The 17,570-nt window shown below is 40.0% G+C and overlaps 1 protein-coding gene across 9 annotated transcripts in view; it reads right to left on the minus strand.

Moving 5' to 3' along the window:
* The window catches only part of mecom (MDS1 and EVI1 complex locus), a 138,094-nt gene that overhangs the window by 22,910 nt on the left and 97,614 nt on the right, over positions 1 to 17,570 (minus strand). For 8 of the 9 annotated variants that reach the window (XM_058413789.1, XM_058413788.1, XM_058413786.1 and 5 more), the window contains exon 3: positions 1,134 to 1,244. In XM_058413789.1, the coding sequence (XP_058269772.1) occupies positions 1,134 to 1,244 (111 nt within the window). Of the gene's footprint in view, positions 1 to 1,133; positions 1,245 to 3,259; positions 3,761 to 17,570 lie in introns of those variants that run through there. The other variant, XM_058413795.1, reaches the window with a different exon arrangement.

Below are 17,570 nucleotides of genomic sequence, written 5' to 3' on the forward strand. Positions count from 1 at the left end.
GATTAAGATCTGATTATAAGTCCTGGCCCCTTGTTAAAGATCAGCAATGCTGATGATTTTTCTTACAGTCAAATAAAATCTGAAAACATGATTTTAAAATAAATAAATAGAGGATGTTTAAAAGGATAGAGTTTAGAGCTCTGAGTCTGGAGGAAATACAGGGTTGTTTAAGGGAATTGGTCTGGAATGATGCTTTATTTCAGACGCTTTTAGTGTTCAGTGTTCTTCAAAAAGCCAACAAGATTTCTTTGGAATATATATATATATATATATATATATATATATATATATATAATAAAACATGAAAACGCTGCTCAAGGTCAGTTTTTTGAATTTGACACTGATTTGATCCTCAACCCACTTTGTAATATTGATTAATATTTAATAATGTTATATTCTAGTGATGTTCATTTCACATACAATAATTACTCTAAACAATAATGTCCAAACCTGAGCTTCATCATAGACTCTCTGATCAATCTGAGGAAAATCAGGAAACTGGATTCTGTTCGATTCACATTTTCAACATGTTCCTGCGGTTTGGATGAAGGTGTGAGGGTGAGCGTGTGACGGAGTGTGTTACGTTCCTTTCAGGATTAAAGTTTATGTTACTGATTATATTTTGATGTAAAAGGATAGATTTACAACTTTATATAGAATCAATTCAAAACAAACCTCAAATAAAAACAAGGTAACATCGTAAATGTAGTATTATTGGTTATTTCTTCATCTCTCTCTCTCTCTCTCTCTCTCTCTCTCCTCCAGGTGGGCAATAATCTTTGCCATCTTTCATTCTTCAAATTTCTTCAGTGTGTTAAAGTAAAAAGAGCCACACGCCAGGCTGAATGTGTATGTGTGTGTGCGAGTGCGAGTGTGTGTGAGAGAGTGTGTGTGGGTGCGTTTGAGTGTGTGATCCAGGCCTGTGGTCTTCCATGCTGTAGCAAAGATACAATAACTGGGAAACAAAAACAGACACACTTGCAAGAGAGAGAGAGAGAGAGAGAGAGAGAGAGAGAGAGAATGTCTAGTGTGTGAATCATATCACAACAACACCTTTACACACTGCATTATACGGGCCATGCAGGTGTAGTGTGCGTGTGGTGAGTGTGTGTGTGCGTGTGTGTTCCGCGTACCTGGTCATGTATCGGAAAAGCTGTGAGGTTGTACTGGTGGGGAGATGGCGATATCTGGACGTGTCTTAGCCAGCTTGTGCTATCACACACACGGCCATCGAGTCCAGCCTTCTGCTCAAGAGATAGAGAAGTGGGCGAGAGAGATAGAGAGACAGATAGAAAAAGAGAGAGAGAGAGAGAGAGAGAGAGAGAGAGAGTCACTCTTTGATCTTTATCTTTTACAGGTTACTCAGCAGTGCCTAAACCACATGCCACCCACCGGGATGAGCTCTCTCTCTCGCACACACACACACACACACACACACACACACTAGTAGACAATAATAAGAAATGTGCAAGCTGTCAATCATCAGGACAAAACAACAACAACAACAACAATATATAATAATAATAATAATAATAATAATAATAATAATAATAGTTGTTGTTGTACAGAACAATTGACCTGATTAATGACATGACAGATCATATATATACATATATACATACAAATAATAAACAAATAAACACAAATGAAAAACAATTCTATTTTTAAAAAAACCACACCTATTTTGCCAAAAATGCAATTTGGGTTTATTTTATTAGCAACACATTAAAAAACCCAATAGTTATGATTTTTATAAATAGGACATGAATGTGACAAATGTTCCGTTTTGTTTTAAATAATTCAATTGCATTTTAAGCTTTTATTCATGAGAATGACTTGAATGTTTTTTTAGAGTAAAAGTAATTTTCGTCTATAATTATAATTTTATTTTTAGGTACTCTGAGTAATGCTGTGTATTAATAAGTGTCAGGAAATAAGTGCAGCGTGAATTAAGAAAAAAAACTTGGACTTGGACACACACAGAAGCTTTCTTATCTTATCAGAGTAAAGCAAAGTATTTATTTAACCCTTAAACACACACACACACACACACACACACACACACACCCTCTCGCACTCTTTCTAAAGGGGAGAAAACAGTAAAAGTGTAAGCGCTTATTGTTTTGCTTTTGTTTTCACGTCGCACTGAATTCAATTATTATTCATTCATTTATTTATTTTATTTTTGGCAAATTTGAACTTTTAGATTGAGTTTTACGCTTTTTATTTACACGTTTTCCACGTGATGAAGTCATCCGATCGACTTTCCTTTGTGTTTCTTTATTAGTTTAGTTGTTGTTTTATGGAAGTCGGAAACCGTTCCGTTTTCACTTCTCCACGAGCCGAAACCTTTATAAATGAATAAATAAAAACAAAGCTAACAAGCATTACTCCAGCCGTGTCCGATTTAATAAACACAAACAAACAAACAACAACAAGAAAAAACAAAGACAAAAAACATTTAAAGCAGGAAACAAAACAGCTTTTAAATTTATTTCGGAATTTGACATGTCAGGTCCATGCACTGCGACAGGATGTATAGTATTTTATTCTATTATTATTATTATTATTATTATTATTATTATTATTATTATTATTATTGTTACTGATGCCAGTCTCTCCCTGTGCATTTGCGCTGCTCGTTCTCTAAATATAAAGGAAGCACATACTGAGCTCCCGACTCAACCCTCACGCTGACTACCGGGTTTACCACAAAATATATATTTATATCTTTAAACGACTTTAATAATCCTGAAATAAATTATTAATATTTGTGATTGTTTTAAAGTCATGCCTCTGTGCTAAGGCTGAGGAATTTAAATCGAAATGCGATTAAATCGGAGTAGATCAAAATAAATGCATGTAAAATATTTAATATGCAAGACGATTTTTTTTTTTTACAAAATATTTTCCTTTAATGCACACCGAGTCTCATCTAGACTGTAAGTTGCTCTACTGCTTCTTTACAAATGTTCATGCCACGCGCGTATTAACGGAACGCTGCTAAAGTTCCGAGGTGTTTCAGTACCAGGCAGATTTTAGTGCACGCGCTGCAAACAGAACCGAAATAAAATTCAGCGATGCATCGCAAAGACTTCACGACACGCAACAAGCTGAATGCGACTCAAATTCGAGTCATTTTCTGATCGCTTCTGAGGGCTGGAATGAAACTCGGAGAGTTCAAAGGTGAAGGATGGAGCGAGTATCGTTTGAGTCGTTACACGCGCTCGAGCTCGAGCAAAAAACACTTATCGCTTACCGTGAGCCCCGCTGAACACACGCGCGCACACGGCACAGGAGCACGCTTTTAGAAAATCAGGGATGAGGAAGATATCGTGAAGGGTCCCGGTTTGTGTTTTTGTCCCATGCGTCCACGTGCGTCGAGAAAACGTTCCAGTTTTTCGGGGGAAAAATCATAACAAAAACAAAACCAAACCAAAACAACTTCAGCTCCGGTGCACGAAGAACGCAAACTTTTTCCTCCCCTGCTTTATTTTTCTGTTGTTACCCTCGCGTTTGTCCTGTCCGCTCGAGGAAAAGACTTCTCCGTGACGTGATGCTTGCGCTGTCTCGTTAAAAGCGCATCCTCGCTCCTGTCTCGTCTCGTCCTGCAGCGCGCTGTCCGGTCCGGGGGGAGCGGGAAGGAGGGAGGGAAATGGAGGGAGGGAAAGGGAGCGAAGGAGGGGTGGATGATGAGCACTGAGGCGGAGGGAGGGACACAGCGAGGTGAAGGAGGGAGAACTGTCTCACGCGGGCGCACTTCGGAAGTTCTGAGCGAAGTGCGCAGAGGCGAGCGAGCGCGCGCGCAGGTCTGAGGGGGTCACAGCCAGGTCGGACCCTCAGGTCGGAACCGCAACTTTCTACACTAAATGTTAATGCACATCTGCCGAGCAACACGATATCAGGTCTCAGTACATCAGTGTGCGCACCACGGTGCATGTTTTGCCCTAGCAGTAGGATCCAGTGTCTTCAAGGGAAAAAAACGATGATCTCATAATCTGTGAACTTCACTTCAACTTCAGCTTCAATGTGTGAAGAAAAAAAGTTATTAATGTGCAAACCGTGTCGCCTGATGGTTCACTCAGAGAGATAAGATGCAGTTTGCTATTGAAAACAGAAGCTACACCTGCCGCGAGAAGGCCCGTGACACAACACACACATACACACACCTTACAGCACGACAAATACAATAATGCAACAAAAATGCATATTCTGAAATGCTCTAAAAAAAAGTGTGTGTAAAAACATTCTTAATGTCCGAAATATTTCCTTGCCCATGTGATGTTGTCATCATTAGAACAACAGTGGTCACTAAGGCGCATTTTTAAATACCGTGCATAATTTTTTATTTTATTTTAGCTGGACACTAAAACTATTCAGCAGTCTAAAGTGATTATCAGGAAGCCTATAGTGCAGTAATCAGTACCACGATGTTGCGCCTTGTACTGAATGAAACGTTTATACCAGTGATGTTTAATTCCAGTGTAAAACACTTCAGCACGTCTTTGGTAAGTGTGTATCACGCGCTGATGGAGATTAATCACTCTGCCTAGCCGTTATCTACGGCATTGAACTCGACCGTTCAGATAATGTCCATTGTTTGTGAAATCTCGGGGCAGGAACGGAGGAAGGACAGGGGGAAAAATCCCGAGCGAACGCGAGAGATTCCCATGCACCGGCGTTCCTTGAGAACTCCATAGCGCTTCCGGTCCGCCGAGCATCGACTTCCTGCCACTCCTGGACTCGTCCATTACTGGAAGTCTTTTTCATTTAGCCATAAATCGCCAGGGCTCGAGCCACGAGCGCTTCTATTTTCTCCCTGTCAGGGTGAGGGATTGTGTTTTATGAGCCATTGTGTATTAAATACGAGGAGGAACCTGGGAATGTGATTGGCTCAGCTTGATTCGGTGAAATATTATTATTATTATTAGTATTAGTATTAGTATTAGTATTAGTAATAATTCTTTTTGTGAAAAGGATACAAAGATATCCCGATGCACCTTGAGCCTTTTGCCCCATCTGGAGTAACACATGGGGGTAAAACACCCGTGTTTGTCTGTAGATGGCGTTGTGAGCCGAATATAGAAGAACATTTCTTTAGAGAAAGTTATCCATTTGACACGTTGTTTAACGCCTGGAGCAGAAACCTCCGGAGATACCCCACCAGGCTGGGAGGTTTAATTTGTTAAATTCGTGGATGTTTATACTCGAGCTGAGAGTCTTTATTATTTCTCTGCGTCGGGAAAGCGCATCAGTCAAGCGCGCACGCGCAGTCTCCAGACGGCCGCTTATTACTTCCCACCAATGCGTAATTCCTACGCACACATTAAAGCCGTCAAACTTGCTTCATGGAACCACGAGAGATTTATTCATTCATTCATTCGTTTGTTTATTTATTTATTTTTCGCTCACAGGAAAAAAAACGGCTCGCTCCTAAACAATAAAAGCGAACTCAATCCCAGTTTATTATGAATTTATTCAACCGGCACCCGCAATAGTAGTAATGAGAGTGTTTTGTTTGTACAACCTATTACTGAGTGCTTTATTCACACTAAACTGTTGCTGCATGGAAAGTGGAATAGGACTGCCGTGGTGCGCGTGCGGTGCATGCGGTGCACATCACGCAATTCTTCGATACCACACGTGATATTGTAAAAGTCTTCGTTGCTTTTTCGGTTCTCTCTCTCTCTCTCTCTCTCTCTCTCTTTCTTCTGTCTCCTTGACTCCCCTGAGCTGCGTTTAATGGAAACACTGTGTTCGAGGCGCATTCCAGCATATCCTAACAGGGGAAAGGGGAGTTGTGAAATTCTGAAGGGGTCTATAAGACAGACAGAGAGAGAGAGAGAGAGAGAGAGAGATACATGAACTCTAGGACACGCCACCCGTGGGCGCGAGCCGAAAAGCTGCATACATTAAAACTGTGGAGCAGCGCGCGGTGAATGAACTCCAACAACCAGGAGCGAGCAGCAACTTCAGACCTGTTCAGGACAGAGAGGTTTCAGCTCAGCTCTCAGAACTGCTCACAAGAGTGCATTTCCGTGTGGAGAAAAGAAGCAGCTGTAAATGTGAACGATCCATGTGCGTTCTGCGTGATTGTTATACATGTTTATGTGCGCATTCGTTTCAGTTAAAGTCGCAATATTGTAGAGCACTGAGTAAATTCATGCTTCATTTAATGAGCTACATTAAAGTGCAAAATGAAACGCCACTGCCCCGTTACGCAAATAAAAAAAATATATATTTGCTGTGGTTACTATAACTCCAGTTCTGTAGGCTGCAAGTGTACATGTCTGGAGGTCTTGCATACGCGCGCGCGTGTGTGTGTGGCCATAAAATAAATAAAATGAAATAAAAAGAGTAGAGTCCTCATCTGGCGCGCCTATTACTATTAAACTAGAAGAGAGGAAATGAAAGTGGAAAAATGTAAATAACTTTTTTTCCCCTCTTCCCCTAGACTGTGAAAGCGTGCCTGTAGAGTGCGTGTTAATGTGTAGGTCGACGAGAGAAATAGAGAGAGAGAGAGGCCCTCCTTTCCCCGCTGCTGCCCCCCGCGCAGTAAATTACAGCTTTGTGCGCGTTCCCGCTCCTTTACTGAGCGCGCCCCCGCCACCAGCTGCGTTTATCCTCTCACCCCACACGAAATATCCTACAAATCAGCTCATACTGTTACGTAAACTAATAGCGTTTAGGAAATTTAAAAACATCCTAAAATGACTAAAAACAAACTAAATGAGAGTTTTTTAATTGAACAAATAAGTCTGTATACTGGCTTGTGATATAAACGAATAAAGGTCCGAAGATGAAATGCCTAAAGATGACTAAATAACCACAGAATTTCCCCACACAGTGACAAAGTTATTAAACTAAAGTTGAAAAAATAAACAGTTGCAAAGCTAACAATCTAATAAAGTGGCAAAAAATCCTACAAATTGGCCTGAACTATTGAATGTATATAACTGAAATAAAACAAACAAAAATATCCAAAAAATCTTGACAAAAATTCTGCAGCCTGGCTTGTACTAACTAAGTTAAATAACTCACAAACAAACAAACAAACAATAATACTTATAGAAATCTTGCAACCTAGCTCCATTCAACAAAGTTATAGAAACTAAAAACAAGTTAAAATAAAATCTAGACAAACTCCTGCACTTCATATTAGACCTGCACAATGTGTGTAGATTTAACACCTTATACTGTGTTAAAGTTTGGATTTTGGTACAAATTACACTCATCTTGAGAATGTTTTCCCTGCATTCAAGCATTCCCTGGAAATCTCCAAATTCAATTACATATATGAGAGAAAATCAATTTTATTTCTAAATAAATGATGAATTAGCAATATTTCATATTTTCATATGCTATTTAAACACATATAAGATCTACAACCAAGATGATGTCATACCATGCAATTTTGTACAAATTCACTAAAAACTGCAGATCATGGATTGTGATTGAATTCTTTTTTTGGGGGGTTGTTTCTACCTGTACATTGTGTTATTGTGTAAAGTTGATCCAATTACCTTTTTAGGAAGTTGAACGTTTGTGAAACATACACAGAGTCACTTTATGGGTGTTGTGATTTCTGTTTAAAAAAAACAGAGAGAGAAAGAGAAGAGTGAAAGAGAGAGATTGTGTGTGCCGTCCACTGTGACGTTAATTGCTTTGACAGCGGGAGCACTGCGATGTGACTCGTGCACTCTGAATGAAACACGGAGCAGCAGCCCTCTGGCACAATGAGCCATTCAACCCCAGACAAGACTGCTGAAGAAGGGGTGGAGGGGTGGTGTAGGGGGTGCTTAAAAAAACATAGGTGCTCAAAAGTCTTCACACTGGCTTAAAAAGTCTGTCCTGGGTCTGTATCACACCGCATCATACATCACTGTAAATGTTACTGAAGAGCAACTGTAAAGACTGTCCTGTGATCATCAGGTCTTCACAACCTGAACATCCTGTTACACACACTTACTACTGCCTGACTTCAGAGTGTACACTGAAGTGTAATGAGTTATAATCCTGCTATCTGGTGTCACCCCCCCAAAAAAAAGATTTTAAGCCTGGTTCCTCTCCAGGTTCTTGGTCACTCCGTCCTCTGGCTTGATCATTAGGAATCTAAATCTAAATCTAAATCTGCCTTGGAATAATATCCACTGTGTAAAGTGCTATACAAATCAAATAAAAAATGATACAAATAATTACACTTATGACTTGTGTGTGAGTGTGAATGAATGTGTTTTTTTGTCTTACATGCTGCCCAAAACTATTTCTTAGGTGAAACTTATTCAATTTAGACACTTTAGTGATATTTATCTTAGCTGTGTTTATGTAACTATATACAAAACCAATTTCTTCATAATTCAATAATATGGTTTAATCCACAACTGTGTCTCATATCTGCACTGCTACGTTTAACCTAACTTATTGTATTCTATATTTAAGGTTGTCTTCTTTCTTCTGTTTATATATATATATATATATATATATATATATATATATATATAATTTTACATTTTAGATTTTTGTGTGTGTTGTATCTTGTAACCGACCAAGCTGCCGTAACACAAAAATTTCCATCATGGGATCAATAAAGTCTATCTATCTATCTATCTATCTATCTATCTATCTATCTATCTATCTATCTATCTATCTATCTATCTATCTATCTATTCACATTTACACAAAATATTTGTAATTTGTGCAATTCTGGTAAGGTCGTTAAAATGTACATATCCTCTGAGAGCTCCTGGCGAGACTCATGAATGTGAACCTGGAAAAGCAAATCTATGAACGAACCCTAACAAGACAGAGGGGTCAGTGCGTGTCTGTGGAAGCTGACCCGCTGCAGTGGCTGAGCTGCATTACTGGAAGATTTTCATTCTCATTGTAAGCTTTACCGTTTATGGAGATTTGTGGGCGTGGCTACATGTAAATGGCGCTCTGGTGCAGTAGATTTACGGCTGATTGGCATTTATGAACGTATAAACATGAGCAGTGAGCAAATCAGCGCGAATAAAACGTTTTCAAGTCTGAGAAACTTTAGTTCACACACACACACAGAACGTCACTAAAGCGCCGATAAATGCAGCTCACTGCTGGTTTAGTCATATAGACATTTAAATTGTCAACGGTTCGAATAGTATGACATGAATATGTGAAAGACTGACGAGTTGCAGGGCCGAAGAATGTACCACCATCGTGTGTGTGTGTGTGTGTTGTGTGAGGGGGGTGACGTTACAGCCAGCGATAACGCTAGACTTCCCTCATGGATAACTCAGACACACAGGCCACACTGTGTGCAGGGCCGCGGGGTGCGATAAAACCCCGCGCTGGTGTCAGAGGTAACGTTTTGAAAGCATAAATTAGGCGAACCGGAGAGGAAAAGGAGGGGATGCGTCTCCAAAACGCCACGGGACACGCTGGAAACTTCAACAAGTCATCTCTACCTACAGAGCGTCTGCTTTTACCTCTCACTAACTCTCATCCTGTGTGTGTGTGTGTCTGTGTGTTTGAGGGGGTGGGGTGGTAATTAGACCGTGTTGTTGGACCCTGTAGTGAGAGCAAATTGCTTCTTAAACATCCTTGATATCATCTTTAAAATGGCGTTTCTGTACCACGGGAAGCCGGTTCGATTAAACCACTTCAGATCTGAAGTGTTGATCTACAACAAGCTCGTGTTCCTTCACTTTTCTTCCAATTGGAAACCGGACCCCTTTAAAGTAGCCTCATTACATCCAGAGCTTGACCCCTCCTCTCTCTCCTGTCCTCCTCTCCTCTCCTCTCCTTTTCTCTCCATCCGGTGACTCTTTCAGACCAGTTAATGAAATTCCTCTGGAGCAGCACGAGTCATTAGAGCGCTCGCTATGTGTTTAATAATCACGCGTACACTAAAAGTAGGGGGTGCTGTGTAAAGTGTTTAGGGGTGAAAGGGGGAAAGTCCCAGACACGTGCAGCAGAGATTATATGTGCAGCTTAATGTGGTGTCAAAAAAAAAATTAGAAAAAGGGTAATAAATAAATAAGTAATGGGCAATTAAAAAATATTCTTAACAAATATACAACAAATTCTTTATAGAATTTTATGATTTTTATTAATGGTATGTTTCTCTTAAATGAACAGTGATATGTCAGTATATAGGTTTTGCATATAAGTATATTTACAAATTAAATTCCTATATATGTCTAATATAATTTCTAAAACTTTCTAAAACAACTATCTCTTTGTTGTTTCTAGAACGGCCAAAAAAAGGGGGCAATGACGTCAAAATACAAATGATTAGAAAATGTATTTTATATAACGAAATATAACTGGATGATAATATAACTGTTGATCAGTTGCAAAGTCCTACTGCGCTCTTTCCTTCATTTTCAGATCGTACAACCACACAGCATCTGCTCGAAGAAAACAGAACAATTGAAACCAGGATTTTAATTCGAGCAGGATTACAGATGATCTAAATCAAAGCTCGTTACTGCCACACGACGTGCTTTGATATTTCTTTTTTCTCGGACCCGATGACGACGCCGAGTCGTAAATCTGTTCACCAATTTCCTCTGTACACCCGGCCCGGTGTTCTTTGATTCCATTTTTTTGGCATGAGTGGTTTTTAACGGAGCTCTTTATTTTTTCCCCCTCGGGCTATACGTTTGCTGCGTTGATCTCGAGAGCTTTTTAAGAAAGGGAAACGGACACCCGAGTGTAATTGCAAACAGCGCTAACCCGAACGCAGCGTTTCAAAGGCGGACAAGAAAGAAGACAAACTAATTAAGCTGCAGCACAGAGAGCCTGCGCCGCTCCTATTTAGGGCTTCGCTGCTTTTCACCGGCTTCAAAGGGGTCCTAAGTTAGGACGGTTTATATTTAACCGGCTTTAACAAGGCACGGGGGGAGCTGCTGCGTGCTTGCGCGCGCGCACACACCCACACACAAGCATCTACACACACACACACACACACACAAGCATCTACACACACACACAAGCATCTACACAGGCGCGCGCGCACATACACACAGAATACGCATTTCTTAAACACATTATTAGCTAGGCGCGTGCTGAAACCTAATTGGTCAGATATCAGCAGCTCAGACAGCGTTACTGAGCTACTTCAAGTCATCGTTTCTATTATAACCAACGCACACAACGGTCACTTTATTAAACTATTTAACAAAGGTTTATGGAAGGAGTCTCCAGTATCAGCAAAGTCCGTATTTTTCTTCATCACGTGACAGCCTGGTGTTTGTATTAAAACAACGTGGAGAGCGAAAGAAAGAGAAGCTGAACTGAACGTACACACGGATAACACGTGCGTTGCTTTAAGATAATATTGTTATTATTATTATTATTATTATTATTATTATTATTATTATTATTACACTACATTACTCAGTGTTAATTATTTTAATGACAACCCAAACTAAAGTGTTTTATTCCTCACACTCAGAGCCTTACAGATCACTAGTGCTGTATTTATGTGTATGCTTTCTGTGTATCTTTGCTACTTTAGATAATTTTTCCCTCCACACCTAAGATATGTGTACTCTTAGATATTAATGTGTGTGTGTGTGTGTGTGTGTGAGCTGGGAGTTGATTGACTTGTCAGACATGGACGTCAATAGTGCAGGTTTATTCAATTCCAGCCCAATCATGGAGGTGTCACGGCGTTTTGGGCCGCAGCTCCGACTCTGCCCATGATAAATCTGCTTTTATGAGTCTCACTTATAGCTTTTATGGCCCAGTGTTAGAGAGGCTAATTCAGAGATCAATCACGTGTGTGAGAGAGAGAGAGAGAAAGAGAAAGAAAGAGAGAGAGAAGCGAAGAGCAGTTCTCCACTGGCGCTCTCAGGTAAAGGTGGATCGATGCGTATCAGGAGGTCGGCTTGATTTAATGCTACTGGACTATGACCAGATTGTCTTTCCATCTCTCTCTTTCCATCATCCCCCCCTCCTTTCTCTCTCTTTCTCTCTCTATACCTTTCTTTCCATACATCTATATCACTCCAATACTTCAGCACTTCTCCTGCTCTCGATTTTTCAATCCATCTTGTTTCTTTCTCCTCTCGTCTCTCGTCTTCTTATTAAGAAAGAAACTGACTCTAGGAACTTTCATCTGTCATCTGATGCTAATTTGTCAGGGCTCTGAGAGTGTGTTTTAGTTTTCACACACACACACAAACACACACACACACAGTGCGTGACCTCTGTCTGAGACGGTAGTTTCCTTAAACCTTTCAGTAGAAAGAGTGTGAAACAAAATCTATGAGTGAAGTGAAAGACAGGAAATGACTACTGATTACACACACACACACACACACACACACACACACACACATAAAGGTATTACTATCCTTATAAGGACCTTCCATTGACATCATTATTTAAGCAGCGAATTTACGCTACACCTAAATCAACCTCAGCAATGTACAGGAAACCTAGTTTAGTGAAGCTGACAAACAGGAAGTGATGACATATCTGGGATTCCTTAATAATGAGTGTGAGGGTAGCTAGCTCGAGGACAGCGAACATGACCAGTAAGATGGGTGCACACAAGTGTATTTGCAAGCATGAGACAGACAGAAAGAGAGTGAGAGCGAGTGAGAGAGAGAGAGAGTTTACTCCGGGTACTCCGGTTTCCTCCCCCAGTCCAAAATAATGTACATTAGGTTGATTGGTAATTCTAAATTGCCCATAGGAGTGTGTGTGAGTGTGTGTGGTTGTCTGTCTATATGTGTGGCCCTGTGATGGACTGGTGACCTGTCCAGGGTGTACCCCTGCCTTTCTCCCAATGTGTGCTGGGATAGGCTCCAGCAGATCCCTGTGACCCTAATTAGGAATAAAATGGGTATAGAAAATGGATGGATGGATGAGCAATGAGTTATTCATATTCATACTCTGTCTAATGAAAACAGTGTATTATTATTAATTATTATTAGTAGTAGTTGTAGTTTTTCAAATTGTTCTCATTAAATTATAAATAAAAACGTACGAAACAGACATTTATAAACCAGCCACAGACCCGACTCAGGTTTATAATGTCAGGCTGTTCCGTTGTCGCAGGTTTATGATGTAAGCGGCGTGAGATCGGACTCAGCAGGTGTGTGTGATGTTTATGACGTTGTTGTGTTTGACAGTCACATGTAGTTGATGGATGCAGCACCTGGGTGGAGAACGCTGACAGCACCTTTAAATCTTAATAACAGCATCAAGAACCGATTCGATAAGGTGTAAGTCAAAGGTGTATGGTGCGTGCATGTCTGTGTGTGTGTGTGTGTGTGTGTGTGTAAGCTCTGGAAAGGTTGCACCACAAGTGACTGATTTCTGCCTTCATTGTGAGCAACTAAAACTGCTTAGATCTCCATTCTCATTTCATTCAGATGGAAAAAAATCTCATTTGCCATCACACACACACACACACACGCAAGCAAAGGAGAAATAGTGTGTCATTACATGTGCGCTAAGCCCTGAGGTGTCGGTCGGGGACACCTGGTGTATAATATGGTTTTGTGTGTGTGTGTGTGTGTTTGTTTCCTGTAACTTAATCTAAGCAATGAATAGATTTAGTGGGCATATATATGAGCATGAATAGTCCAGCTATATGATACTAGACTATTTTGAATGTAGTGCACACACACACACACACACACACACAGAGGGAGAAAATGTTTATGCTATTAAAGTTCGGGGTTTTATTTTATTATTTACCCACAGGAAAAAAAATAGGACCTTAGGATCTTAAGATCATGTTTAAGAGCATTAAATCTGATTCCAGAGAGATTTACCCAAACCATCAAACTCTTTAATTCTATTGGCCTGAAATAAAAATGAAAATATATAAAGAAAAAGACTCAATAATTAATCGTATAAAGAGAAATATTCAGATGTTTTTTAGTTTTAATTATGGTTTTGTTTAGTTTTTGCTTTTTAAATTAAAGTTTGAATTTTTTTGTAATGAAAATTGTTTTGCAATTTATTTTTCTGGAAATAATTTTGTTCTGGATTTAGAATTTATTTTAATAATATAAACATATGGATTTTTTTATTGGATTTTGTCTGGGTTTTTCTTCTGGTTTCTGGTTTTATTTTTCTATTAAAGGTTGGAATTGAATGAAATAAATCTGTTTAAATTCTAATTTTAAATGTTTTTTATATTAAATGTGAGATTTTGAACTTTGATTTTTTTTTAGGATTTTTAAAATATTTTAGAATTTCAGGTTTTTGTTTGTCCAGAAGGTTTATATATATATATATATATATATATATATATATATATATATATATGTGTGTGTGTGTGTGTGTGTGTGTGTGCAAGTGTCTCTGCCAAACTAATGGTAATGAATGAGCAAAACCACAGATCCCAGAATTCCCTCCACTGAAGCCACATGAGCCAAAACCCACTGCCTCTGGCTACATCTGTCTCTCTCTCTCTCTCTCTCTCTTTAACACACACACACACAGACACACACACACACACACACAGACACAGACAAAACAAAAAAAGACAAAAAAGAGGGACTGGGTAAAAAAAAATACAGACTGAAAAAGTGAAAAAGAAAGAAGGGATAGATGGAGAGAGAGCGAGAGAGAGAGAGAGAGAGAGAGAGTGTGTGTGTGTGTATATGTGTATGTGATTGATGAGTGTGTGTGGTGTTACGAGGGAACCCATCACATGTGATCACATAAACACTTATTCAGTCGTGCTGGGCCTGACACATCAGTGTGTGTGTGTGTCTACGCAAATGTGTGTGTGTGTGTGTGTGTGTGTGATTGATGAGAGTGTGTGTTGCTAAGTGATAGCTATGCTTGACAAGGCTGAACACAGCTTTGAGCTGTCACCAGAGAGAAAACACACACCATTAATCAAGCTTAATTAACTCACTCACACACACACACACACACCTGCAAACCAATTTCACTTGAGGGTGAGTGTTTTTACATTTTCATTAAAAGAGTGAGAAAAGAAGTGATGAGTATGTGTGTGTGTGTGTGTTGGAAAGAAAGAGAGAGAGAGAGAGAGAGAGAGGGGTTTTGTGTGTGTGTGTGTGTTGGAGAGAGAGAGAGAGAGAGAGAGAGAGAGGGGTTTTGTGTGTGTGTGTGTGTGTTGGAGAGAGAGAGAGAGAGAGAGGGGGGGGGTTGTGTGTGTGTGTGTGTTGGAGAGAGAGAGAGAGAGAGAGAGAGAGGGGTTTTGTGTGTGTGTGTGTGTTGGAGAGAGAGAGAGAGAGAGAGGGGTGTGGTGTGTGTGTGTGTGTTGGAGAGAGAGAGAGAGAGAGAGAGGGGGGGGGTTGTGTGTGTGTGTGTGTTGGAGAGAGAGAGAGAGAGAGAGAGAGGGGTTTTGTGTGTGTGTGTGTGTTGGAGAGAGAGAGAGAGAGAGAGGGGTTTTGTGTGTGTGTGTGTGTTGGAGAGAGAGAGAGGGGGGGGGTTTTGTGTGTGTATAAACTTCAGACTCCAAATTTTTCAGTTAACTTGGAAAACCTCTTAGCACCTATTCAAGCCCTAATATTTCAACCACCTGTCACCGAATTACACACACACACACACACACACACACACACACACCGAGCTCTACATCCATCATTATTCAGCCCGACACCTTTCAGCTTCCCGGGTTCAATTAGTTTACTCGGCAACTGTTGCTGTGAAGGAGCAGCTGGTTTTGCAAGTGGACACACACGTGCACACACACACACACACACTTTGTAATTGTGGCATTAACCAAACACAGATGAAAGACCAGTGAGAAGCTTCTAGTCATGTTCTTACTTTCTGTCACTTCCTGATATGACCTTTTAACCAATCAACTCTCTCTCTCTCTCTCTCTCTCTCTCTCTCTCTCTCATCTATATGCAGCTGCTGTATATCTGTGTGTCTCACTATATATGTGTGTGTGTGTGTGTGTGTGCTCTGACTTTCACTGAAACTCATCCATCACGTTGGGGCAGTGAGGTCAGAGTGTGGGTCAGCTCCTATTCGCTTCATGAACCCCTTCATGCTCCTGCTCTCTTTTACACACACACACACACACACATTCCCTCTCAATCTCCTCATATTCATAACACACCTTATCACTGTGTCGTTAACATCTCCACTATCATGAATCATTTGGGGTCTGGATGCAGGATACACACTAAACATATCTATCTATCTATCTATCTATCTATCTATCTATCTATCTATCTATCTATCTATCTATCTATCTATCTATCTATCTATCTATCTATCTATCTATCTATCTATCTATCTATCTATCTATCTACAGAAAAGAGAGAGAGAGAGATTCACTTCCGTCACTTGCACCCTGTAATTAGATGAACAATGTGCAATTTGTTAGAAATGAATGCAGCAGAAAAGACCTACAAAACATCCAGTTCAGATTACACAAAAACACACACAAACACACACACACACACACGAGAAACTCTATCTTCCACACGCATACAATCAGATGTTATCTCTCCTGTCTTTTCTACTGTCCTTCCTTTCTGAACTCTCGTTTTTCATCTCTCTCTGTCGTCCTTTTTCTTTGGTCAGGGAAGCGTAAAGCATAAACACTAAACACACACACACACACCGTCTTATCAGACGTCTTCTGATTGCGGGTTTGTTTTCTATAACAGCAGCTCTGACTAAATTTACATTAAATAATGAATTAATGCACTCTATGTAATAGTTTATTGTTTCTATAGCGACTGCTTATTCATATGGACTGCAATATTTCTATATATAGATTTTTTATCCTAGGGTTTGTCCCGCACAATGGCAGGGTCTGCTGTTTTTAGCGGATCATGATTTGAGACAGGTTTTATGCCGGATGCCCTTCGGGTCACAACCCTCCCATTTTTTAGCTAGGCTTGGGACCGGCACTGAGAGTTAACTCTTCAGTGGCTGGGTTGGTGCCCTGCCCTGGGAATCGAACCCGGGCCACGGCAACGAGAGCACAGGATCCTGCCTCTGGACCACCAGGAGGCTGCAACAGTTCTATATAATCTAAAAATATTCACATAATCTATAATGTAGCAGAATGGACTTTTATGTAGTAAATTTGTTTTGTGTGACAGATAACAGACCACACCCACAGACTCGAAAGGGGGTGGAGACAAACAAAATCCAAACAATAACAAAAAAGTGCATGTGTCTGGGAACTCTTGTGTTTAGAGTTCTAACACAATTTCAACACAATATCATGGCAACATTTTAGATTCCTGTACACTTTACTGTCTGTTACAGTGTTTATTGTATTCATTAACACAATTACCGTAACACAAAAAGATGAACAATAACAACAACAAAAATGTTAAACGGTGACTCTTTAGACTCCTTCCATAAACATCTCAACAACAAAAATAACAAAGAAAATAAAGATTTTTCCACGTCGATGACTTTTTGCTTTGTTAAACGACACTTTAAAAAAACAAACAAACAAACAAACATCTGTTTATAATTAACCTTAAAGTTCACAGAGCATCTGCTGTATACGTCCTCATGAATTAGCCGTTACTATAGAAACGGTAACACATGAGAAAAAGCGCATTAATATAATCCTGTAAAAGATCTGCTGTCGCACACACACACACACACACACA

Source organism: Hemibagrus wyckioides, linkage group LG17 (genome assembly GCF_019097595.1).
Source record: "Hemibagrus wyckioides isolate EC202008001 linkage group LG17, SWU_Hwy_1.0, whole genome shotgun sequence".
In the NCBI taxonomy this organism is placed as follows: domain Eukaryota; kingdom Metazoa; phylum Chordata; class Actinopteri; order Siluriformes; family Bagridae; genus Hemibagrus; species Hemibagrus wyckioides.